This window comes from Pristis pectinata, chromosome 15 (assembly GCF_009764475.1).
Source record: "Pristis pectinata isolate sPriPec2 chromosome 15, sPriPec2.1.pri, whole genome shotgun sequence".
Classification (NCBI taxonomy): domain Eukaryota; kingdom Metazoa; phylum Chordata; class Chondrichthyes; order Rhinopristiformes; family Pristidae; genus Pristis; species Pristis pectinata.
The window spans coordinates 11,857,730-11,885,491 of NC_067419.1; the positions used below are offsets into that span (position 1 = coordinate 11,857,730).

General features: G+C 41.8%; 1 protein-coding gene across 4 annotated transcripts in view; it reads left to right on the forward strand.

Annotated features, from left to right (window-relative positions):
- The window catches only part of znf800a (zinc finger protein 800a), a 100,758-nt gene that overhangs the window by 48,735 nt on the left and 24,261 nt on the right, over nucleotides 1-27,762 (forward strand). For 2 of the 4 annotated variants that reach the window (XM_052029962.1, XM_052029965.1), the window contains 5 exons: nucleotides 9,940-10,012; nucleotides 11,660-11,740; nucleotides 16,497-16,611; nucleotides 17,642-17,737; nucleotides 19,694-19,837. In XM_052029962.1, the coding sequence (XP_051885922.1) occupies nucleotides 11,699-11,740; nucleotides 16,497-16,611; nucleotides 17,642-17,737; nucleotides 19,694-19,837 (397 nt within the window). In that variant the 5' untranslated portion in view covers nucleotides 9,940-10,012; nucleotides 11,660-11,698. The remainder of the gene's footprint in view (nucleotides 1-9,939; nucleotides 10,013-11,659; nucleotides 11,741-16,496; nucleotides 16,612-17,641; nucleotides 17,738-19,693; nucleotides 19,838-27,762) is intronic. The other 2 variants (XM_052029963.1, XM_052029964.1) reach the window with 1 other exon arrangement.

Here is a 27,762-nt window from a genome sequence, read left to right on the forward strand (position 1 = left end):
GTACATGTGACTAATAAATAAATATCTTATAATATCATCTCTTGGAGGAACCATTGACTGTTGTGCTTTATGGTGGTGAGGCAGTGAACTTGAATAAGGTTTTCAGTTAGATACTAGAATTTATTTTAAGGAAGTGCTTCAATTCCTTGCAAGAATTTTAAGCTGGATCATCCTGAACCTATCTTGCAGGTCCACCCACCCAAACTCGCCTGTTTTAGATTTGGAGGCCTGAACAAGCAGGTCCATATCTGGTGAGGGGGGAAGAGGGTGCTAAGTATGCGTTAGGCATCATGCCACTGTGGCCCCCACCCCAGAATGCCTTGATAGCTGTTAAAGGCTTTGAACTAGTTTTTTTAAATGTTTCTTATGGTTAAAGATACTTAAAAATCTATTTAGCTTGTTAAAAATTAAATGATAAGTTAATTTCATTAAAGTATCTTGAAGTATCATTTAAGAACACTAAAGTAAGCTTGCTCAAACACTTGCCTTTATCTACACAGATGGCTACACCATTCAGATGATTAGAATTGCTGTCTGCATAGGTACCAGCACAAAACCAAAGGGCCACATGCAAGGATGGGCCCTCTCTCCAGCATGTTGGTATTCTGGAGTGGAGCAGGAGGCTGAGTGGACCAACACTGGACTCCAGTTCCCCTTGGATGTCCACTCAAGTCTGAGGCAAACAGCCCATTATACATGCAGGGTGAAAAAGCTCAGTAACGGAGTTTTAACTCTCAGATATTTGCGAAAGGAAAGCCATCACTTTTAAAAGCCAACAGGTTACATAATGTGAAATTGCTCTTTGCAAAATAAACGCAGAACTAAAAGTCCCACACCCTGGTTTTTGCAGTGTGATTTGAATTTCTGTGAGCTGCGGGGAAGAATACACAAATGCGATGCAAGCAGTTAGTGCAGACGAACCTCTGGCCCTTCAGCCAAGAAATAAACTGAGCTATGGCTGTTTAAATGAAGATTGTATTTAATTTGGAAATCATTATGAAAACATCAGGATATCAATTAAGAAATTGATTTTGCAATTTAAAAAAAAGTAGCCAGGCATTTGGTCAGAATATGGTAGCATTTAATGAATTTTATGGGAATCCAGTTTAATATTTTTGTGAGATTGCGATGAATGCAAACAAAACAAAGTGCAGGTATCGCAGAGCTCAGTACGCTGATGCTGTTAGAAGCAATTATGTCCCAGGATCCAAAGGCTCCTTGGAGTGGATAGGAGCATTAGTGCTGGGTGGGCAGAAATGGGGATTAAACAACAAGGTTGTATTTTCAGAAAGGAGGAAGAATGCCAATGGAGAGGTTTGGTTTACCCAAATGGAGGTTCAGACAGACCAAATATATTTAATGGTCAATTTTTTTTAAAGAGATTGTTACATTATATTCCAGCCAGTAATGTACTCTGGTAGTCTCTGCATCATCATTCCTGTTGTGATGCAGAAGGATGCCATTTGGACCATCAGGTCAATGCTAGCTCCCAGTTGAGAAATCCCATCAGTTCCATTCCTCTTCCTTATTTACTTCCACCCCTGCAACTTGTTCTCTCTCACATGCCTATCATCTCCTCCCTGCATTCTTTTTTCCCCCATTAACCGGCACTAAGAGGTAATTTACAGAGGCCAATTAACCTACCACTATGTCTTTGGGAGGTGGGAGGAAACCAGAGCACCAAGAGGAAATGCGCACAGTCACGGGAAGAATGTGTAAACATCATAGAGAAAGCACACAAGGTCCGAATCACTTCAGTGCAGCTGGATCAAGTAAAATTTAGATGAAGTTGACCTCAGTGGAAAGTACTGATCCAGTGTATGATGTAACTGAAGGAAAGGGATAAATTACTCATTAACTTCCTTTTGAAATTTTTAGTATCAACTTATCAAACTAATGGCAACAGTTGATATGCCTCTCTTTACCATGAAATACAAAAGAGTTATACAGCACGGAAACAGGTCCTTTGGCCCAACGTATCCGTGCCGACCAAGTTGGCTAAATGAGCTAGTCCCATTTGCCTGCAGTTGGCCCATATCCCTCAAAATCTTTCCGAACCATGTAGCTGTCCAAATGCCTTTGAAATATTGTAATTCTACCCACTTCCTCTGGCAGCTCGTTCCATATACTCACCTGTGTGGCAAAGTTGCACCTTGGGTCTCTTTGAAATCTTTCCCCTCTCACGTTAAACCTATGCCCTCTCATTTTGGACTCCCTGACCTGGGGAAGAGACTGTGACTATTCACCTTATTTATGCACCTCATGAGTTTATGAACCTCTTTCAGGTCACCCCTCAACCTCCTATGCGCCAGGGTAGAAAGTCCCAGCCTATCCAGCCTCTCCTTATAGCTTGAGCCTTCCAGTCCCAGTAACGTCCTCGTAAATCTTTCTTGCACCCGTTCCAATTTAATGACATCCTTAGCATAACTGGTTAACTTTTTATGCCAACAGAACCAATCTTGTCTTAGTTTTAATCCTCATGTCTGTATCATTGGGCCTTGCTTCAAGGCATTTTGCAAACCAGATCCAGAAATGTGGCTCTCAACCTTTGGCTGCCCTGCTCTGACTGTCTGTGGGAAATGGGGTCACATTCTTTCCTATATCATGTTGTGATATGTGCATGCACAAATGTAGGGTGAGTTGTGCTGGCTGTCATATTGGGGCTGATGTTAACATGTGATGCTAATGCCCACCCTGGAATGTTTATCACAGTTTGTCTACTGTGGGAATAAATTAATTGCAAAGATAGGAATAATTTTTGTAATGAGAAAGTGTGTTAATCACTGTGTTGTCAATGAGATTGCATTGTTGATTTGATGTCATTGGATCTTGAGGATGTCGCCAACATGTGTTCAATTCAGGTGGAGATGCAGTATTCAGCAGCAGGAAGGACAACCTTTTCACCCCACCCTGCTACCCAGGTTATTTAACAGGATTATCAAGTGTTTGGATTCAACCAGTGTTTGGCGCTTCTATAAAATCTACTGGTATCCTTGGATCAGGAGCCGAAATCTTTTTCGGTGACCAGCTACTCCCAGACATGGGTGTAAAGGTAACCATTCCTTTGGAGTCCAGCATGTCAGGAGAATGAGCAGAGGGAGCAGGACAATCTGCTGGGAGGTGTCAGCAGAGCAGGAGGCCATGTTCAGCAGTTCGTAAGGTTTCTGTGCCTCAGCAAGGATTCCTTCAGTGGGATTATGGGATGAGCCCACCCTACTGATCCACTCACAAAACAGTGACCATAAACCTCTGCACGTCGGAACCCTTCTGGCTATGAGCAACATATTGTAGAACGCTGTATTATAAAGGAGGTCACAGGTGCTGTCTGTTGCAAAAGAACTGAATACATGCCTCTTGTCAGAGCCAGAGCAAGCACCTGTCTTTGTGAGGATTGCTGACTTGCCCTCAGTGTAGGTTGTAACTGACAGCTCATCTCTTTGTAAATGCTATACATCAACTGGGAGAGGTATGACAAGAGGGATTCCACAACCTCGCTTTCCAGCTGGTGTGTGACTGTGTTCAGTGCATGATGGCCAAGATCTAGGCAGCAGTAATTTTAATCACGTAGAAGTCATGGCCCAGGGCAGAGGTCATTGCTGTGTCCACGTTGGCCAAAAAGAGCTGTGGAGACTAATCTGGTATCCGGTGCTTGGAGTGTATCCTTTTGGATTGTGGCAACCCTGTGCTGACAGATACATTTGAAGTGACGTGGGTTTCTGTCTCCATCTTTTCAGGCAGAGTTCCAGACCCTCATCACCCTTTGCATGACTTTTTTTTTTAAACTTCAACCTCTGTATACTTCATCCTGCTGCCCTTGAATCTGTGCTGTCTCTTAAGGAAAATTGGTCCTGTCTGTTCGCCTAATCCAGGCCTACCAATTCCTTTTGTTTCAATTAAATCGGCCTCACCATCTTCTAATGAAAACAACCCCAGTAAAGCTGATATTTTCTTCTGGATAGACATCATTGTAAATCCCCAACAACATCCTCATAGATTTCTGTTGCATCTTGACTCATGCCCATCACATTCTTCCTGAAATATGGTGACCAGAACTGTACCAGCTGTATTTCACTCTCCATAAATGTGGAAGCAGTGCAGTATGTGTTTCAGTGCCATGATTAGGAGCAGCTTGTGAGGTAGAGGCCTCATGGGTTTGGGGAGAGTGCGGGAAACTGAGACACAAGAGACTGCAGATGCGGGAATCTGGAGAAGCAAGCAATCTGCTGGAGGAACTCAGTGGGTTGAACAGCATCTGTGGGAGCAAAGGAACTGTTGACATTTCAGGTCGAAACCTTACATCAGAAATTTTACATCAGGGCAGGCACAGTAGTGTAGCAGTTAGTGTAACGCTATTACAGCACCAGTGACCCGAGTTCAATTCAGGCCACTGTCTTTACGGAGTTTGTACGTTCTCCCCGCGTCTGCGTGGGTTTCCTCCGGGTGCTCCGGTTTCCTCCCACATTCCAAAGATGTACAGGTTGGGAAGTTATGGGCATGTTATGTTGGCGCCAGAAGCGTGGTGACACTTGCGGGCTGTCCCCAGAACACTCTACGCAAAAGGTGCATTTCACTGTGTGTTTCGATGTATGTGTGACTAATAAAGATATCCTACCTTTCGACCTGAAACATCGACAATTCCTTTCCTCCCGCAGATGCTGCTCGACCCACTGAGTTCGTCCAGCAGTTTGTTTGTTGCGGGAGCCTGAAGCCTTGTGAGTTTTGGGAGAAGTGGGGGAGACCAAGCCCCCTGGATTTGGGGCCTGTGTGCCCACTAACAGCTTCTGCCTGCACTGTTCCAGAGGAGTCTTGGCAATGCTCAGCAGAGGTGCTGGTCAGCATTACAGTCGTGAGGGCTTAGCCAGTGCCACCAACTTCACGGCAACCAGCTGCAGGGTGGGAGGACAAGGCAATGTCATCCCCTGGTTATTAGGCTGTTTGTGACCAGCAACTCAGGCAGCACTCCACTAGTGGGGGTTGGATTTAGGGTTTTAAACTTTTCTCCTTACTAGTGGATGAAGTGCCTTATTTATTTTTGGGAAATAATTCCTTGCGTCACTGGAGACATGGTTCACTTGACCTCTGAGTCAATCTGTGGGCTTCCAAATCCTTTTTTTTATGTATTGAGATTGTGCTCATTACTTGAAGCAATTCTGATTCTTTTTATCCACAAATTTTAACTTCAGTATCTTTTCTCACTTCTGTTCCCTGCTGTAATTTATTTTTGAATATAAGAAGGAAATTAGTGTCCCATACTTTTGTTGGAAGTTTTATTCATGTATAACATTTAAAGAAAAGACTGGAACCTCAACTTAGTTTGCGAGTAGATTGATTACATTAACTTTCAAGGTTATTGCATTGGATCTCATTCCACAACAGGCCAGTTCATGTGTGATCAACACCTACCTGAGTTATCAACATTATATAGTTAAGCATTGTAAATAAGGATCATGGTGCAAGCAACTTAGGACTGGTATAAATGATCACAGCCTGATGAATTGTATATATTTTCAACAGAATTTGTTCCCTTCTTAAACTTAGACTTGACAGTGGTCACTTCCATACATGTAGAGGTGTATTAACATTTGATAGAAGTTTATATGTACCGTAACAAACAGTCTGCTGGAAGAACTCAGTGGGTTGAGCAGCATTTGTGGGAGGAAAAGAATTGTCAATGTTTCGGGTCGAAACCCTGCTTCAGGACTGAGATGGAGAGGGGAGGTGGCCGGTATAAAGAGGAGCGGTGAGCTAGGAATCCGAGGTGATTGACAGACTGGGGAGGGGTGTAGGATGACAGACAGGTTGCGCCAGGTAGGGGAAGGGGAGAGGGGGGGTGGAGTTGGGAGACAGTGGCAGGTGCAGGGCTTTGACCCGAAATGTCGATAATTCCTTTTCTCCCACAGACGTTGCTCAATCCGCTGAGTTCCTCCAGCAGATTATTTGTTGCTCCAGATTCTAGCACCTGCCTTTCTCTTCTGGTCTCCACTGTCTTTTTTAAGTTCCTGGAAGCCTGGCAGAGAAAGATGTACATGTTTCTGAATCTGCTTTATTTTCCTTTTTGCTTTTTTCATTGATCTCCATATGGTAGCCAAAGGAAAAAATAGAAAGCCAGGTCAATGCTTCTTATTTTGCCCTCATCTTCTGATCTTCTTCCCATGCTGGTGACTCTACTGAGTAAACCAGAGACTTTATGCACCACGAGCAAAAGAAATTTCTGGTGAATGCTCCCAGAATTATGTGAAGCCATTAAACAGGATCATTGATTTGGAATGTAGTTCCCCAGTTCAAGAGTAATGTGCAGCACTTTTGTAATTTAATAACTTGGAAGCTGACCGATTGCAGGTGAAAATGGTTCACTTTCTGTACGTCAGTGAGAAGTTTGAAAGAAGAAGCGAACACCTGTCTTGTGGGTGACTGAAGAGTTTCCCATAACATGCGTGTCTGCATTTCACCCATCTCAGACTGGCCACTTGGAGCTGTCTGCTCTTGCTTCACGTTACAAAATTATATGTCCTATTCATAATTTCTGAGGATGTCATTTGTGTTTTGCAGTAGTGAAGTTACCAGTTTTAACTCAGGATATGCTGAAGAGAAGAATGACTCTATATGCAGTTAAAATAAAAATATAACTTACTGGTTGAAAGTTGTAGGAGGACATCTTGTACCTGACACAACAGCACACTCTGAGAATACCCATCTCACCGGGACAGTGTCATTCTCCTATATATCCTGAATTGTCCAGGGCTGCTTATCTTTTAGCTCCCTGGTTTTCAATCCTTTTGCTAGCCTGTTGTTCCCTTGTAAAAGCAAGTGGAGTTGTTACCAGTGTCAAGGCAGTGTGGGGACTGAATGCATAGGTAGTGGAGAGGAGGTGTGGGGTGGTAGGTTTCCTTCCCCACAATAACATCATGCAACATGTTGGATTTTTATAGCAGTTTGTGATCTCATTCACAAGTTGCTTATGCTGGGAGTTTTGATCTTGTGTCTGCTGGATTAAGAGTCGAGTACCATAGCCACGAAGCTGCCTCATTCATAATGTTTTATAAATATTTAAAAACCTTTGATGCAAGTATTTTTTTTATACTGCAATATACTGCCATGTTTTAAATTGTCTCTTTGGTCAGCTGTTTTCTCTGTCTTTATTTTTGGCACGCCTTGGTGACAAGGTAACTCTCACGTTACAGACACCAGCCAGGCGAGATACAGTGAGCTGTAAGTTGGGACAAATCAAAAAAACAATGATTCAGTGAAACATGGAGTTCGTAGAAGGAAGGCTGAAGATGAGGGTTGTATTCTGGGGCTTGTCGATCTCTATGAATTTCCATTGCAACGAGCTAGTTCTGCTGTGAAACATGCACCACCACATTTCCAGCTTGCAGAGGCAGAAGGTTAAAGACAACATTGCTGTGATTGGTTTCTCAGTGCTGCCATATGCTGGTGATTTTCCTCAGTCAGTGTTCTTTCACTGACGAATGGGGCAAGTGCAGGGTTTCATTGAGACGCACATTTTTCTAATCACTGGGTGCATAGTAATAAGTGAAATGTATAACTTTTATTTAAGGCTGTATTCTTTTTATGAGCAGCCACTAAATTGGAATCTTATTCTTTCACCAGCCATTTATTATTGGTATTGGTTTATTATTGTCACTTGAACCGAGGTACAGTGAAAAACTTGTCTTGCATACCGATTGTACAGGTCAATTCATTACACAGTGCAGTTACATTGAGTTAGTATAGAGTACATTAAGGTAGTACAGGTAAAAACAATAACAGTACAGAGTAAAGTGTCACAGCTACAGAGAAAGTGCAATGCAATAAAGTGCAAGGTCACAACAAGGTAGATCGTGAGGTCAGAGTCCATCTCATCATATAAGGGAACCATTCAATAGTCTTATCGCAGTGGGGTAGAAGCTGTCCTTAAGCCTGGTGGTACGTGCCCTCAGGCTCCTGCATCTTCTACCTGATGGAAGAGGGGAGAAGAGAGAATAACCTGGGTGGGTGGGGTTTTGATTATGCTGGCTGCTTCACCAAGGCAGTGAAAGGTAAAGACAGAGTCCGTGGAGGGGAGGCTGGTTTCCGAGACGTGCTGGGACATGTCCACAACTCTCTGCAGTTTCTTGCGGCCCTGGGCAGAGCAGTTTAAAAGCTGGTGGTGTAGGAATTTCTGTTGTGATCACTAACTTGGGAATTTTAATTTGAATGTGGGAAGAGATTTCATATCTACTTCTCTCCAGGGTACCGACAGTTCTGCTATAACGCGATAGTTACGTTCCTAAGGAACCTTGCATTATAGAAAGTGGCATCATTAGCAGAACAGGCTGTAATTGCCTCCAAAGCACAGAATTAAACAGGTTTTCCCAATCGCAATGGCGCTACAACCAATGCAGCCTGCAGAATGCAAATAGTGTTCCCTGATCCATCAATCACATTATAACAAATACACGTTGTAGAAACATGCATCATAGCAGAACTACCTGTACAATGTCTGATTGTTGCCAATACCATGGAGTATAGGTTAATGTTAGTAATAGAACTGATCGGGAACATTGTGGATTGATTGCAGAGGCACTTGAGGAGGAAGGGAAGACTGGGTGATGCATTGAATGTGACATTGGACCTTCATGAAGGCAAATGATCAAGTGGGAAACCGTGGGGGAATACGACCCCAAATATTTAGCCACATCAGGGATGTTTTAATATGTGCACACAGTTATAAGTGTCAGCTGTCTAATCATATTATTTTCCACTGCCGCTGCTAAGGCTAGTGAAAACGCTCACATTTTAGATGTAGTTATATACATCACCTGGGTAAGGTCCACAATATGTCATTTTTGGCAACGAAAACCAAACTGAAAAGGATGAAGTTTATTTGTGAGGAGTTGGGGTGGGTGGATCATGCTGGCACTTGAGCGGAAAGATTTGCAGTAAATGGCTCCCTCAAGTGGCTATGTTAAATCATGCAGCCAGTTCTCAGTGCTGCACGATAGAGGAGACATCCCTGATGCTTCTTATGGTTCTGCAATGACCATTGAAGGGAGGAATCTTCCTCACCACCTGTGCATGGGTAGATGGTCACTTTAGCTCAGAAACTGAGGGGTTGTTCAGACTTCACCACTTAAGGTTGAGATTTCAGGTTCTTGAAAAACATTGACTTTTAACCTTTTAGTATGTGCGATTCCAAGCCAGTACTTGTAACATCTGAGGCCATTATAAGCTAACTGGTCTACCGTGGTTCACTTGTCACTGTGATCAATATGAAATTCCAAGTCAGTTCATACAGAATTATTCCAAAATTCTGTGTGTGACAATGCTGCCTTGTTTGACCAAATAAAACTTTGCTGCTCAGTGTGCACAATTCAAAGTCTGCATTGTTAAAATGTGTGAATTGACAGGTACCCCTCTCTAGCCATTTGTGTGACGCAGTTGATGATGTGCTTGCTTTCTCCCTCCTGTGGCCTGAATATATTAAAAAGTTCTGCTAAGTGTGTAGTCTTGCACAAGCGATCCCTCACTGGAGACTATCTCTTAAAAAAAATTAGACCCTCCTCAAAAATGTGATCCACTTACACAACCACTAGAAATTTTTACCTTTTACGTTGGCTAATATAAGCGCTCAGGTTTTCTGTTGGCTTCTTTCTGCCTTTAATGCTGTGACATTTGAGCGCCAATTCTCTTGTGACATTCGTGGCTGAAGAGAGGGTTGTTGATCAGGAACCTTGTGGATGAAAGCAAGACTTGAGGAGGAAAGCAAGACTGGGTGATGCAGTGAATGCAACGTTGGACCTTCAGGAAGGCAAATGATCAAGTGGGAAACTGTGGGGGAATACGACCCCAAATATTTAGCCACATCAGGGATGTTTTAATATGTGCACACAGTTATAAGTGTCAGCTGTCTAATCATTTATAATATATCATGACATTTTTGTTTCCCTTCTGCCTTAGCAGGTAATCAAGAAATTGATCTGACTTTGCAGAGAACATTTACAACTCAACTGGAACTGGCTCACCTCTCTGGGTAAACAAATGGAATCATTTATTTGTTTATTTCATTAGAAAATTGTGCTTCTGCATGTAGACCAGATATCCTGGAAGAGTGAAGAAATTGATAGAATTGTGTTGTTGTCACTGCCGACAGATGACTGTACTTCCCAGCTTCTTCCTTGTGATGACTGCACTGCAATTGAATGCAGACAGTTAATAGTCAGGAGGGACAGAAGAGACATGTGCAGTGCTCTTTAAGTATTTCCCCATCCAGCAAACATTTTGAAATTAAATTATTGTGCCTTTTCTTTCACCTGAAAGAAGAAATTCCAGCTTTTCGGTTCAGTGTTCTCATTTCGGTCCTCATCTCTGAGGAAGCCAGCTTGGGTTATGTTTGGGCCCAAGCCCTTCTTTGGAAAGTTGTCATAATCAGAGAGTGAATCAGCATTCTTCATGCTCTCAGGTGCCAATCCCAGAGCTCCTGGCCCATCAGGATCTGATGTGCATGGTGCGTGGGGTTAGTTATAGCGAGTCTCCAGCAGAGAGACTCAAACCCTTCTCTTTGGTTCTCTGATTTTATTTTCTTCCTCCTTTTGTGTGGCTTCTGAGGGGCTGCATTTTGGTTCAAAAGTACTTCTAGTGCCTTTGCTGTGTGTAATCCACTTGACAAAAATCCAGCTTTGGAAGGATTCGAGTAAATTGCTTGAAATTGTTAGTGCTGTCTTTTGAAGCATTTAGTAACATGTCCCACTGTCCTCCACAAACTGTATCCCGCTGCAAGCCACTTCATGTTGGAGAATTGCACCTTTGTAATGTTGTACCTCAAGGCTGGCAGTTTCTCTTTCCTTTCAGCTTCTCCAAGTAGGTTTTACTGTCAAGACAGGGTATGGGAAGGGCTGAGTATTCTCCGGGAAATGTCTCGAGTTAAGAGTGAACATCAAAAGCACAAGTGTTGCAATCTGTTCCCTGGAACAACATCTGCAATAACGAAAACTATAATTACTGCAGAAATAATCTTTGTTGTAGGAGTGGTCTTTAAAGAATGATTCCCCTTGTATTGTCCTGGGAGTTTTCTTGATGGTTCCACTTTAATGAGATTGGGAAATGTAGCCTCAAGGAGTGTGTTCAGTCTCGTTTTGGCAAAGTTAAAGCAGCCGATAGGGAGAACCATGAGGAAATTCCAGTGACTAAGGCCTTATGGTGTTCTTGGAAACGTCCGTAAGTGTGCTGCTTCAGGATCCTGAGGATGTCAGAATGTGGACAGGTGTAGCAGCCACACTGTGTTACTAATGTCCCATGGTCAGCAAGCTGCAGGAATGACTGTTGGCCAGAACACGGGAAAGAGTCAAGGTTAAATGTTCAATGTTTTGAATGAGGTGACAATCCTTCTGCAGAAAAAAGGCCAAATGCAATCAGTGACAGACAAACTAAATCACACGTTCCAAACCTAGTTCATTAGGTTCGGTTAGCAGGTCATTAGTTACTGTTTAGATGTAGGCATTGTTCTTTTATCTTTAAGAGTTGGTTCTTGCTTTCATTTACTTCTCAAAATGTTTTTGTAACGTACAAATGTATACCTCTTCTGGTCAAACCTTTGAACAGCGATGGCATATTTTGAAGAATTAGTTGTACTTTAGTCCACCATAAAGCTGTCACCAGCCGTCATCTTTCTTTTTAACAGTTTGTTTGCAGGTCTTTGAAATAAATTTTCTGCCTTGTGATGATGGATAGAACAAACGCTGCACTGCGGAAGCGAAATCAGGTAAATCTAAAGTGGCTGCCATTAAAAATCAGGTTTTGAACTGTGATCTGTGTAAGTCTCAGTGTACAGAACACGAGCAGGGAACTGAACCTTTTCATATGGAGTCTGGATGTGGAGCTGTTTCTACTCTGTAAGTTCTATCCACACAAAATATAGGCAGTTGCCGGGTTACGTAAGGGTTCTGTTCCCTAGAGCTGTCTGTAAGTTGATTTCTCTGTAAGTCAGAAACATCCCTTTTCTTCAGCTACCCATATTGTATCACTCTGCATACATTTGCTATAGTTCTTTCATTGAATAATCACCCTAACACTGCCCATAATTAAACTAATGAAGTATACACTGTATCCAGTCATTAATGAATAATATGAAACATTATTATTATTACTAGCTTGAAAAGTGCTTTAAAAATGTATGGGAGAATTTGTGTAAAGTTGGATTTCCGTAAGTCAGGTCATTTGTAACCCCAGGAGCTCCCATATTTCTTTTTTGTCACTCATTGTGCTGCAGGACAATTTTAACCTTTACACTTAAACCTGGGGACTATCTATATAAAATAAACACTGCCTGTAAAATTAGAGCATTGTAGTTAGTGCATTGACTCCCTGTGCAACAGGTTCATAGTCCCTGTGGTTATTGTCGACATACAATGGCATTACCATCACAGAGTCTCACTGCATCAGTGTCCGTGGGAGTCAGCATTCACCAGAAACTCAACTGCGTAAATACCACGGCAACAGGAGCAGGTCAAAGGCTGGATATCCCGCAGTGAGTGACTCACCTCCTGACACCCCAGGACCTTCCCATCATTAACAAGGCATATGTCAGGAGTGTGATTAAATACTCTCTGCTTGGCAGGACAAGTGCCACTTCAACCCTCAAGAAGCTCAGCACCATTCAGGACTAAGCAGCCTGCTCGACTGGCACTCCTTCCACCACCTTAAGCTATCATTCCCTCCACAACTAGCACATGGTGATGGCAATGCGTGCCACCTATGAAATGAACTGCAATAACTTGCCTACATTACTTTGACGGCAGCTCCCAAACCAGCCAAAAAGAACAAAGACACCAGGTGCATAGGAACACCACCACCTGCATGTTTCCTTTCCAAGTCACACCCCATCTGAAATGGAAATAAGTCACCGCTCCTTCATTGTCACTGGGCCTAGATCCGAGAACTCTCTACCCAACACATTGTAGGAGCTCCTATACCACAATGACTCAGCGGTTCAAGAAAGAAGCTCACTACCAGCTTCTCAAGGGCAGTGAAGGGTGGGCAATCAATGCTGGCCTTGCTGGTGGTGCCCACATCCTCAAAAACAAATGGAAGAAAATCCCTTGGGAAGCACTGACACTGTTTGGAGTTCTTTGACAAAGCCGTAAAAGTAAAAGGGAAGCTGCCCAACAGTATGAGCAGCAACTGAGGTGATTCACGTCCTTCTGATGTGGAACAGTGCTTCACGTACAAAGGCAAAAACGTCTGGAAAATGAAAAAGAATGTCATGGAGATGTACATTATGGAAACTGGCCTTTTGGCCCACTGAGTCCGTGCTGACCATCATCCACCCATTTATGTTAATCCCATTTTTTTTAATTCTCCCCACATTCCCCTCAACTTCCCCCCAGATTCTACCACTCACCTGCATACTATGGGCAATTTACAGCGACCAATTAACCAACCAACTTTACATCTTTGGGATGCGAGAGGAAGCTGGAGCACCCAGAGGAAACCTTTGTGGTCACCGGGAGAATGTGCAAACTCCACACAAGCAGTACCCAAGGTCAGGATCAAACCTGGGTCTCTGGCGCTGTGAGGCAGCAGCTCTACCAACTGTGCCACTGTGCTGCCCTGTCTGAAACCCACTGGTTGAAGGACTAAACAAAAAGGTATACACAAAACTGCACTTCAGCCATCAGATTTAAACCCAGAGCAAGAGCTACGAAGTGGCTCAGTCTTCAACGCTGATGTTGTGGGCTCCTCATTACAAGGATCAATGGAAAAGTCTGTTCACTAGGATAATTAAGTTGGAAGTCCATTTATAACACTGCAGGCAAAGGAAATCTTCCCATTACGAGCTCAAATATCTCCTGTGACTGAGATTCAGTCTTCCCTGTCTTTAATTGAGATGGTTTTTATCCCAGGTGCAAGGTGGATCATTAAACAGAGATAGAATATATTCAAATGTAAATCTAATTCCTCCACTAAGTTTCTTATTAATTATATTAGAATTTCTCCTTAAATTTTCAATTTTGGTAAAGAGCTAAGTAACTGATTAAATGTTGACAATCTTTTTTCGGAATAATATTTATCATAGCAGCATAAGAAATAAAAGTAGGATTGAGCCATTTGGCCCCTTGTACTTGCTCTGACATTCAATGATGTAGTTGGTCTTTTACCTCACTTTCTTGTACGAACCCCACATTGCTTGTTTCCTTTATTATTCTAAAATCTATCAGTCTCAGTCTTGAATATATTCAGGAATTGAACCCTTACTTTGGTAGAGAGTTCAGTGACTGAGGCTCCACAGCCCCTTTTGTGGTGAATTGCAAAGATTCACCACCCTCCAGTGAGAAAATTTCTTCTCAACTTGGTCCTGAGTGACTGACCTCTTCTTTTGAGTCTGTGATCCCTGGTTCTGGACAACCCAGGCAGAAGAAACATCATCCACACTGTGTAGCCCTGTAAGAATTTTGGACGTTTCAGTGAGGACTCCTCTCATTCTTATAAACCCAGGAAAGTATGGGCCAATATGCTTAATCTCCCTTCAATGGACAACCCCACCAGTTTGGGAGTCAAGCAGGTGAACCTTCATTGCACTCTTTCACAAGTACATGTAGACATACATATTAAGGTTAGGAGTAGACCACTTGTTCCCTTGAACCTGTTGTGTCATTCAGTAAAAACATGGCTGATCACCTACCCCAGTAAGCTATCATCCTCTTGCTTACCTACTCCCACGCTGAACTGTCTGTCTTCACCTTCTCCACTGCCATAGTGATGCCAAATACAACTAGAAGAACAACACCTCATATCCCACTTGGGTAGCCTACAACCCAATGGTATGAACGTTGAATTTTCCACTTTCAGATAACCCACACCCACTGTGTTGCTTTCCCACTCCCTCCAGTCCACCCATGTTCTCCCTCCCTTTACTCCAGTTTCCTTCTCTCCCCTGCTTGTTACCAAGTCTCATTACCCTTCCCCACCTGGTTCCATCTACCAATCACCCACATACATATCTACCTGGGTTTCTTCTCTCTTGGTTCACCTTCCCTGTCCTCTCCCCCTGCCTCACCTGGTTCCACCTGTCCATCACCCCTCTCTTGTCTGCTTCCACCTATCACCTACCAGCCTCTGTCTCTGCCCTCTCCCCACACGTCTTTGGGATGTGGGAGGAAACTGGAGCGCTCGGAGGAAACCTGCGGAGTCACAGGGAGAAGGTGCAAACTCCACGCACGCAGCACTGGAGTTCGGGATCGAACCTGGGTCACTGCTGCCCCACTGTGCCATTGCAGAATCTCAGGAAATCATCAAGACCTTTTCACTGCCTCCTCCCCCCGACCTCTTGCCCATAGTGCAGAGGTAGGAAGGGAAGGGCGCTATTGAGGAAGACACTGGGTCATTGTGCCTGAAATCATAAAACTCCATTTCAGACACATTCACCATGAATGTTGAACAAGTGAGGTTAGAGACATGCATTTCACATTTAGGTACCAGTGACCCAGGTTCAAACCTGACCTCGGATGCTGCTTATGCGCAGTTTGCACGTTCTCCCTGTGACCACGTGGGTTTCTGCTGGGTGCTCCGGTTTCCTCCCACATCCCAAAAATGTGTGGGGTCTGTAGGTTGTTAGCCACTGAAAGTTGTCCCTAGTGTGTAGGTGAGTGGTAGAATTGTTTTTAATGGGAACGTGGGGAGAAGAGGTGACTGGGGAAAATCAGTGGGGGAATGGGATTGCTCTGAGCTGGCATCGACTCGATGCGCTGAAATGGCCTTCTTTATATGTCATATGGAAATAGGAAGACAATAGCAGGCCGCACTTGGAGTTGAGCAACAGGAAAGTTGCCATACTAGCTCTCTGGAGGAAGAAGCCGCACTTCAGGGCTTGGACAAGTACCACAGCAGGGGCAGCACGTGTTACAGATCTGCCACAGGTGTAGAAATACATTTATAGGCCTCCCTGGCAAGATGTTAAGAGATGTCAAGCAGCATGGGGAGTTGTTCTCCAACCTCTTGCAGAACTTAATGTGGAGCCCAGAGGGCAGCACCTCCAGGAGAGTGCACTTCACTGCCAAGTGGCGTTGAGGCTTCGCAGAGCAGTGCCCACCCAGAGTCATTGCACCTTGGTGATCCTGGTTGAGCAACTCCATGTGAACCTCTGTCAAGCGCTTCCCGGGGATAGACTGCCGTTCTGCGAGAGCAGCAATGCCACCCAGTCATAAGAGCTGAAAAGAAGCCTGCCACCATGCAGGAGCTGATCATCTGATGAAGCTCAGGGGCTGTTGATAGCACCTGTGTGACACCAGTTACCTTGTGCGTGGTTCTAGGCCTGAGATTCACACTGTTGCGTTTAATGCTGCAGCTTTAGACAAACATTTACTTGCTTGGAGCTTGTATTCTGCTGAAACCTGTCATTCCCAAATTAAAAGGTTTGAGACATACCAGAAATGAATGATTTTGAAATGTATTTGAGTGTCTGGACATGATAAATTACTTTATGGCTTGCACCTTTTGCCTTCCTATATTGTTCATTTTAGTGCAATAATCAGAATGAATCGGACATTGAAGAAAATAGGTTGCGGCTTCAAAAAACACTGGTGAAGGACAAATGTTGCCAGACAGACATCCACTACTATGGCTGCTGTGGACCAGGTACTTTCAACTGTCTCTGCAAATCAGTTTCATGGTTAAATTAGCAATCGTGGGAAGTTCTCCTTCCTTAGAATCATCAGATTTCAATCCCAGTTGGATGCTGCTGAAATGGGCATTGCAACTGCACAATAGCATTTACGAAGCATTGGCTTCCATCTCCTACATACCCACCTGGGAAGTAGATCTGGCCAGCCACAACAGCCCTACTTGTCATTAATATACAGAACCAGCACAGTTGTGAAAGGCACCAAACCAAAATATTGCATCTTATTATGTGACTCCTTTTGCTCCAAGAAAGCAATAATTGGCTTCAGTTCACTGCAGTGCCCAATGACAGTGTTATCGTTTGTTTGTAGGGAAATATTTTGTTTCTCTTTAAAGTGAGACATTTAGTAGTAAGCATCCATATAATTTTTTTGATGGTTACTAAATTCGTAAGTGAAAACAAACCCCTTTTGTTCTCTTTACTCCTGACGTGGGGGGCAGAAATTTACAAATGCCTCCCAGTTTGCAACTTCATTAAGGAAGTAGCATTTATATTCTGGTTTCCCTTTTGATGCATTAAAATTTTATGGCCTTAAGTGAGCAGTTCAGCCTGGAAACAGTTTCATCTCAACACTAGTATAGCGCTGCATTCCTATCATTATGAAGTACCGTAGCATCTAACATTGTATGCAAGGCTGTGGGAAATCTATTAGCATTGTAATAGTTTCATTATCTGTGTTTGAGATCAGTTTATTTTAATGTTAAACAATAATCTCATGCAACAGTAGGCATATGGGGGCATTGTTGAGCTAGGGAAAATTCCTCTGCCAACTTAATGCAAAGAGGAAACTAGATGTACAACCTTTGTGGAACTAGCAGATGAAGGAGTTTTATGCAAATAAGCTGGCAGGTTTGTTGCTAATAAAAATCCAGAGTGTAATTTTATTTTTAACCCTGGATACGATACTGATTTGATTCTATATCAAGTATAATAGACCATGACTCTTTATATATAAAGATTTTTTTTTGTTTGTGCATTTTCTAGCTTATGTACAGGAACTAGGTGACCCTCCTTTGTTACAACAACAGCTTTCGACTTCAAAATCAGGAATTCAGCAAATCATTGAGTGTTTCCGTACAGGTAAAGTGTAATAGTTGACTGACAGATGGCTGTCTTTTCTGCATAATTAAATTGCGGGGTAAAAAAAATGTTCCTCTCTATATTGGTAACTGATCTGTACAACAGACCATTATAAACATAATTTTTCTTAAAGATGCTAATTGGAGAATAGGTGAAGCGAGGCATAGGATTTATTGCATTGAAGTGAGTGAGAACAATGCAAATAAAATGACTTCGCCTTCTCTTAATTACTACATCAATTGAATTTTATTAACATAATTTACTGCTCCTGCATAACATTGAGATTTTATGATAACATAATGTCCAAAATTAAATTGTTAAATCTTCCTCTCTGTGGAGTCCATGTTTCATCTTAATTCCTTAGATTGCTGCTTATTTGTAGAAGTTGTTTCTAGGAATAGCAGCTGCATGAATATAAATTTACCTCTTGCCAATGAGATATTGGTGGTGCTTTCATATTTTGTTTTCAGTGGCCGTGTAATGTTCTCTGATGTGCTGGCTTTCAATGAGATTCAGTGTCTGGCCACTTGGGGCAGCATGAGTCCAGGACTGGATAAGAAAAGGCAATAAGTAGAAATGAGAAGGAAGTGGGTGGTATGGTATTTTGCCAAAGGAAATAAGTGTTTTTTAAAAGCAAAAATGAACTTCAGTTTATTTGTGCCGATCCACCTTTCAATGATTGTTGACAGCTGATTAGTTTGGCACTGTGGAATATTGAAACAATGGGAACAGCAGTAGGTCATTCATCCCCTCAATATGATCATGGCTGATCTGCCCTGGCCTCATCTCCTCTCCTGTGCCAGTTCCCCCACAGCCCTTAATTCCTTAATCTTTCAAAAATTTATCCACTTCCTCTTTCAATACCTTCAATGACCTAGCCAGGAGCAGAGAACTCCGAAGGTTCACAACACTTTGCAAGAAGTTCCTACATAATCACTGTTTTAAATGACTGTTCTCTTTTCATGTAATTATGTCCCCTCATTCAAGATTCCCCCACTAGCGGAAACATCTTGACCTCTACCCAATTATGTCCCCTCGGAATCTTGCATGTTTCGGTGAGGTCACCCCTCATTCTTCTAAACTGCAAAGTATACGGATCTAATTTCTTTAGGCCTTATTAACAGGACAGCTTTCTCATCCCAGGAATTAGACTAATAAATCTCTTTTGGACTGTCTCCAATGCCAGTGTATGTTGCTAAACATACAACCACTGGGATACAACCATTGATTCTGCAACACCAATCCTCCAGAACAAAATCATAAACAAAGGACTGCAGATGCTGGAAACTAGATGAAAAACACAATAATTCTGGAGGAACTCAGCAGGCCAGGCAGCATCCGTGGAGAAAAGCCTTCTGTCCTGACCCGAAATGTTGACCACCTGCTTTTCTCCACAGATGCTGCCTGGCCTGTTGAGTTCCTCCAGTATCACAGTGTTTTTCTCCAGAACAAAATGCTGGTGAGAGCTGTAGGACAACACATATTGATTTCTTTCTGCTCCCCTTATAAGCAGGACCAGGCACCTTGGATTGCTGGAGCTCAACTATAGAATTGTCTGGAATCTAAACTAATATCAAGGTCCTAATACTGTCCACAGCATGAACAGAAATAAATTTAACACCTCGCTCTGTGACTCATAGAATGTCTCGTTCTACTTTTGTCACGGTCCTCACTATACTGGTCTCAGTTTACTCACTTGATAACCAACTGGTTATTTTAAGGATATTGTCATCTTGGTGCAGGCAGATGCAGTGAAAAACAGGTCTTGCATTTTGACCATTTTCCCCATATATATTCATTTGGTGTTTGTTTAACAAATTTATAATTAAAACTAAATTCTTGCTGAGTTTTGTAAAAAGCATAGAAAATAGTAAATAATACTTTTAAAATATAAAATTTAAGGAAATATTTACTTAAGAGGTGTTATTGAATATGGGTGTTATTTTATGCACACAGGAACCACACAATTGAAGCACATTCTACTGAAAGAAGTGGACACTATCTTTGAGTGCAAGTTATGTCGAAGCCTGTTCAGAGGTTTGCCCAATCTGATTACACATAAAGAGTTTTACTGCTTCCAAAGTCAGAAGATGAATGAACGTAAGTTAATGGAAGATTTTGTTTTGAAAAGAGGTCAAAGTTTATCTATCATTCAGAACAGTTCAAATCACTGAATTCTCAAATTTGATATCCCTGTGGTCCTGAAGCAAACAAACTCATTCTTTATGTTTCTGGCTTTGTTTTAAAGGCCAGTGTTGATCTTTATTTTGATGCAAATTTTATGCTGTGGGGATTTAAGTGCAATAAGTTGTTATATCTGATGTCCTATAGATGGCAGCTGATCAGATAAAGATTCCATGGTGACATGGAACACTAAATCAACTTTTATTGTTAGAGATCTGATTTACCATCCTTTCGAAATTCATATCAAGTATCTGATTAAATGAAGTGAAATGTGCCATTGGTGCACTTCTGATCTGCGCTCTGTAACTATTTGATGTTTCATTCTTGGTTTCCATGCCAATCAGGTCCTCAGTTGAGGCTGCATTGACATTAATGTATTAGTATGATTTAAGCTATAGGAAGCATCATATTTGAACCAGTTCTTTTGAAAGTTATGCTAATGGTTTTTAATTTTATGCTAACAAACTTCATGTTTTACTCGTGTTTTACATTTTCTGGCCAAATACTTTTACCTTCTCAAAAACAGAAAATACTGGAAACACTCAGTAGGTCAGGCAGCATTCATTGGAGAGAGAAACAGTCAACTCTTCAGCTCTTTCTCCTTATGCCTTTATGCACAGTTAATTGAAGTGTCACTTTATGTGCAAAATATTTAATACTGTAACATGATTAAGTGAGCAAAAAGTTCTACCTTTCGCTGATAAACTCACTCCTAGTTGTAACTCCTAACCTTTCTTGCAAGTGGATACAGAAATAAAATTGGAATCTAAACTAACATTTCAGTTTACTGAAAAATAAAATTGGCAGAAGAAAAAGATTGAATTATTTTAAAATATAAAAACAGCTATTACTAAATCATGGTAGCCTTTTACATAAAATTGAACATTCCAGGAGTTTTTAGGTCACCAGCTCATGGTCTCCTTGAGAAAGCTTTATGTTGAACAAACCTTGGCACAGCACCTCAAGCTGATCCAACACTCATCATGACATTGAAGGCTTGAGTTGGGACAAAGAACACCCAATAGACAATACTGATGACCAACATGGGGTCCAAACGCAAGAGTTACCCTTGCATGCGTTCTTGGTACTGTGTTCACATCTTTACAGTAGGCTTAGATTCCTTGGTTAGTGGGCCGACAATCCATTTATCTTTGTTGAAGAAAGTTGTGCCATGAAATTTAAGTGTCTTTGTTATCCATGTCTTGTCAAGTGGCACCCAATTGCCAGTTAAATTTAAACAGAGTTGATTCATTCATCCTTCTCCAGAGAGCCCCACGCCCATTGAAATAAACAAAAATTATAGTACACAGTATGTTTTGGAGCCAGTCTGACTTCTGCGTTAAAAATACACAAACGACTGATTAAAATCCAGAACAACTAGTGCCATATTTTGTAAATCCACAGCTGCACCAACAATAAATCCATACACATTTGTTACTTAATTTTTTTTCTGAAAAATTTAGGAGAACGGAACACCAGTATTGCAGGGCATTTTGTGATTCAACAGTTTTTCTCTGTCTCTTTTATTCTCTCTCTCCTTCCTTGCTTCAGATGTGTTTCACACTGTTAATGGTTGCAAAATATTCTTAAACACAAAGAAAGACAGTCATTTTACATTGATTTCTGTTTGACCTGATGAATTTATAAATGGCATCTTGCAAAGTCATCGCTCTCTTTGAATCCTATTTCAATCCAGCTGGATGTAGAAAAGCCTAATAGTTGCAGATTTATTGGAACAACTGGGGCACAGAGGGTTGAAGGGTGACCTGATCAGCCGATCTGAAATGTTTAAAGAAATAAACTTGATAGAGAAACCTTACCTTGGCTGGAGGAATTGGAAGAGGTTGACAGCTATTGTCCAATTACTTACAGCTGCAATGTATGCTGTTCCTTCACCCCTTTGCTGTCCTTGCAGAACTTCTGATTGAGTTCGACAGTCAACAGGCATGGCCAAGGCCTGATCCAGACCTCTTTGGCATGCACTGAAGACCGAGCGACTGATCTTTGCATGATGATGTTAGTGTGTGTGTGTGTGTGTGTGTGTGTGTGTGTGTGTGTGTGTGTGTGTGTGTGTGTGTGTGTGTGTGTGTGTGTGTGAGAGAAAGATAGAGAACACATAAAATAACAATATAATTAATTATATATGTGTAATTATGAGAGTTCACAAATATCTACAAGGAATCATTCACAATGTATTGTTATACTGTACAAAGTAGCAGAATCGAATTCTGTGGAGTACCTCTTCTATGCAGTGCTAAGTATAGAGTTTGTATAAATGCAAGAGGCTTTCACCAACACATTGAATACTGTTCTACACAGTACTGCTTGTACAGGGTACTAGTCATGGAACTGGATGAATGGGTGGATTTTAAGGTTTTAGCAGTTGGTCTCTTTCCAAGATTTAGTTGAGTTTTGCATTTGAATTTAATTTTAATGTTGAACTTTTTTTTGCAGTGTCAGTCAATAGTAAACAATCTCCCTGTTACTGGCAGTTGCACAGTTAATTAAGTGGCTGGAATTGATTACCTGGTAATTACTGTCAGCAGGGTCTGATTTGGATCTTTGGAATTTTTGCTGGAAAAATATTGGAGGCTTTTGCTAATGCATATCGTAAGTAGCAGAGTGTCCAGTTCTATGAAGTCAAAATAAAGGCTTTATAGGAAGAAATATCAATGTGTAGCTAACCAAGAAAATTAATATGGCATCAGATTGGAAAAAAAGCAAACAACTTTGTGAAGGCTAATGGTTGGCAAAAAGGAAAGCAAAATTTTTGAGGCCAGCAAAGGATGAGTAAAGAGAGAGACAATGGAAATGAGAATAAATGGTTAAGAAATGTAAAAACAGACAGTAAGAGCACCTACAGATATATAAAAAGGTAGATGTTAGTTCCTCAGAGTGTGACGCTGGGAATTTATAATGATGAGAAAAGTAAATGACAGAGAGTTTGAACAAATAGTTTTTTAATTATCTTTATGCTGGAAGACACTCAGTGTGTCAGTGATAGTGGAAAACCATGGGAAAAAGGGAAGGAGCGAGGAATTCAGTAAATGACTATCTCTAGAGAAAAGTTACCAGGCAAACAAATGGGCCTAAAGGCTGATAAGACCTCTGGACCTAATGGCCCTTTTCCTTGTGACTTGGAAGATCTTATCCACAGATATTTCTTCCAAAGTTTCCCAGATTTTAGAAAGGTTCCCGTCAATTGGAAAACCACAATGAGTATATTCAAAGCTGAGTCGGTAAGATTTTTGGTCCACAAGGAAATCAAAGGTTACAGTGAACAGGCAGGAAAGTGGAACTGAGGCCAAGCTTGGATCAGCTATAAATGGCAGAGCAGATTTAAGGAGCCATACTGTTCCTATTTCTTCACCATACATGGCAGTTTCATTTTTGAAATTGAAACCAATGACACTCTTGTGCTTCTTTGATCCTCCTGCTTTTAGTCTCCCCAAAATCTTTCTCGGTCCATAGTTTTTTCAACACTGCCAATCTGCTTGCTTTATTTGATTATTTTACTGAAAGCCACACCTGTGCTTGCAAATGTTTGAAGCTGTAAACTTCCAAGTTGATCTTGGACAGCGTCACTTACAAATGAATTAATGGGGCTTTTCTCTCCAATTATCCTGGCTTAAATTGAGTGAGAATATGAGGGAAAATTCAGTCTGGTGAAGTATATGCATTGCACTGGTGTGAGTTTCCCTTCCCTATCAATTCTGACAATCAGTCATCGATCTGTACTGTTAACTCATCTCGTCTCCACAGGTGCTGTCAGACTTTCTTATTTTGAGCACCTTCTGTTGTATTTTCCCTTCCCCACTTATGCACCAGAGCCATTGCTGACCAATTCTCTTTCCTATTGCTTGGAACCATGGAACTGGAAGACAGTGCAGCTGACAGTGGATTAACAGTGGAGGCAGAAGGCTCTGATGAGTGATGGTAAAGAGATCTCCTTATAGGGTGAGAGAGCTTTGCCGCAGTCTCCATTTTCTCCAGTTTGCAGCAAATATTTCCCTGGTGAAACTCTTGGTTGAGCCTTCAGTTGAAACCTTGATCGGCATTTCGGACACTGATGGTACTTTTCTGTCCTTGCATGGGAGCCTGATATGCAGTCACATCCCAACTTGAGGAAATGGGTTGGGTTTGGGGCAAGTCTGCAGGGCCAGAAATGCAACTCATCAACATGGTTCCTCTGTTACTTGCTCCTTCCAACATGCTTGTCCTGAGTAGTGCTTGGCTTAGATCCCTCGAACACCTGATCGACACAGAAGAAAGTTTCATTTGTGGTTGCGTGCACCACTCATAATGCGGAAGTGTTCAGTTAATGACCAAATCCCAACCGATGTTTCCCTTTTATCCCTTCACTTGTCTTGCAGAGGTAACTGATCTTCTGATCAAGGGTTTGGGTGAATTTGATCCTGCCTTGGTGGATCTGGTCCATGTAGCAATTTGCTGAAAAATCAAGGTGGGATATACTTGGCTCAAGTCTTGAAGAAGCTGGGAGCATCCCTCGTGGCTTGTGGTTTAAGAGTTTTAATAATATGACTATGATATGCGACATCTGCCTGCTGCAAGTTAACACTTGGCCACTTTGCTCAGATCCTCCAAAATGAATGTAACCCCCTTTGTCTCAAACACCACCCCCTCGCCAAGGACACTTGTGAACTGGGCATCATTACTTCCTGAGCCTAACTGAGCTAAAAGCCTCCTGGCATTGAGCAGCCCTGGGATGTTGCCTCCTGTAGGCAATGCCCAGATCACCAGTTGCCAAGGCTGCCTGCCAACTCAAAAACGCTTTGAGGTTCTGAGCTGCACAAGAGCTCAGTTCCCCAGTGAGGCATTGGCATCTGGGGAAATCAAAGGGCTTGTGACTTGGCAGTCGTCGTGCCCCTGCACCAAACTACTCTTCTTCAAATCATAAACACCAGTGGTTATAGATGGATGATCCAACCCAGTGTTAAGGCTCGAACCAGGCCACTCGAGACCCAGTATTTAGAAGCAGTTTCATTGCAAGCAAGTTGGTAGAAAACTGGAATCCTCTCTCCAAAAAGCTTGTGGATGATTGGATGATTCCAACTTCAAAGACTGAGGAAGAATTATTGTGAAGGTAACAAATAATGTGGAGTTCAGCTGGAGAAAATGGAATCGAGATACAAATCAACCATGATTGCACCAAATCATGTTGCTTGCTCAGTAGAATGAATGTTTTCCTCCCTTTCCTTTGTTCCCAATGTTCTTTACATGATAAAATGCTCCTGCTGTTAGAAAATTGTGACATCTGGAATATTGTGAACATCCCCATGGAAATCCAGTGGTGGGAAATGTGAAGCCCATGGTTAAACCTGATGAGTGCCTATAATAAGTGGGTTAGTTTAATAGAGGTTGCAGTTATACATGTAAGGTATTTCAGGCAAAGTGGCTGCCTTTACAATAAGCAACATTTTACTTTCTAATGATACTGCATCTACAGTTTTCTTTTTGATTTTATTACTTTTTAACATTATGGCAGGCATCACTCAAAATCTGATTTTCAGTCGAACATGCATGGGTTGCTTGTGCTTTCTTGGATATGGAAAGTATTACGTACATGGCTCTGTTTGTGAACTGTGTTTTACTTACATGGTTCTGCTGACCATTACTTTACCAGATCTAATTTTTTTTTACAAAGGAGTTGTCCCATGAACTTGTGTTGAGTAAATTGGAGATTTCTCCCCTAAACATTTTATTATATTTGTTCATATAACAACTATTCTGATTGCAAATCCTGAATGCACACTTTCGAGTTCTAATAGTGACTGAAATTGGCCAGGAATCCTTCTGGTGTCCTACAGGACACTAATCAAATGGCACTAGTTAGTCATGGCTGCCGCAGCCACTTCATTGCTTAGTATCATGTTATTTGACCAAGCATTCTGTCAATCTGTTGTAAAACTACTTCTTTCTGTTCCTTGGGACATTGATTTTGTCTGAATGTTAAATGCAAACCTTTTCCTTGAAAAGCTATGTTTCACACAACTTGCCAAAATTAAACCGAAACTTGGATTTGGCCACCATTGTGGGTTATGATTAAAATTTTAAGATATATTTTATTCGGTTCGAGTTCTAAGCAAAGAACCAAGGTAAAATAATCCAACGTTGCTGCCTTTTGTTTTAGCTTGTCAAAAGCGATTAAGGCTGTCTGATGGAAACTCTGGTCTGAGAGCCCATGCTGGTCGGAGCTGCAGATTTTTAGTAAGAAGTGGAGACAAATGGATTATTGGAGTGTAGGCAAAACAATTAGCGTTGTGTTCATTTAAAACAGAGATCGATAGATTCCTGGGCATTAAGGGAATCAAGGGATAAGGGAATAGTGTTGGAAAATGGTGCTGAGGTGAACAATCAGCCATGATTTTAATGAATGATGGAACATGCTATGATGGTCTATTCTTGCTCCTATTTCCTCTGTAGGAAATGCTGTCTTTCCAATCAGAACGTTCTATGGCTGTCCCCGAGAACCATGTACTGTTTAATTTCCTCCCTGATTAGGTGTATGTCAAGTATCGTCAGCTGGGTAATCAAGATACTAAAGCTGCAGGAATCTATTGGAAGATCTTAAACTACTGTTCCAATGGCTCTGACTATACCCTCTCTGAGAAAACACTCGTGATCACGGGGAGAATGTGCAATCTCCACACAGACAACACCGGAGGTCAGGATTGAACCCAGGTCTCTGGTTCTGTGAGACAGCAGTTCTACCAGCAGTCCCATAGTGCTGCCTTGAATGTGTTTGGCTGTGAGTGTAGATTGTTTTCTACTTGGTATCTGGGTCAGCAGAGAGGCAGCTCTGGAGCTATTTCACCTGTAACGTGGTCAGGTTATGCCTGAAATTTGTTGTAAGAACCTCTTTGTATATGATATAGTGGGACAGCACATTAGAGCCATCATATTCAAAACCAACTAATGCAGTATCATTGCCACCTGGAACTGTGAATAAACAAAATACTGAATAGTACCGATTGATTTGAAATCAGCTTTGCAGCAAAGGAGCCCCTGATTGCACTAGTTTGGTGCCCTTAATATAGAGTGACATTGGGTACTTACATTGAAATTACCTGTGGAATTGTCGGACCTCTGCTACACACCAGGTAATAATGTTTTGAAAGCCACAAGAACACAAGAGAGTTTTCACCAAGAGTGACATTTACAATCAGTGAGATTGACATCAAAAGATTCTTTTTAACAATACCAAGACACTTGACTGAGTGAATGAGTGACAGTTGTCAGGTTTTTGTGACATGATTAATTTGCAGAACTGACCCAACATCAGGCAGATGTAACAATGACACATGCAGTGTAGAGAAAAGAGTTACAGAAGGAACGGAGCTGGAAGAAGCAGCAGAGAAAAACACGCTTTGTTAAAACCCAAAGTTAGGGCGGGAAGCTGCAAGGCACCGTGAATGAGTGGTGTGTCTTTACAGAAGAAAGGCCAATGGTGCATTTTCTGAGAAATTATAGACTCTGGAACAATTGTGCAACCCTTGAATTTCTCAGAAAATGGCACTAGAATTTCTGTAACTTTTCCTGCCACTTTGTCTAAAAGGTCATTGGGTGTGACCAATACTGGTGGTAATCGGGCAGTGTCACATGGCTGGTATCAGGAGATGTGTCCCTGCTTGAAGCTAGAACGCAGTGTAATGGGAAGATTGAGCAACAAAACAAACTTGGGTTCCTCTCATCAGTACATGATAAACGTATTGCAGATGATAATAAGTCATTTTAATATATGGTCTCAATTGTCATAGAACTTTGGTGAACAACAGACTTCAACAGGATGTAAAAAGGACCAAATAATCTGTTTTTCTGAT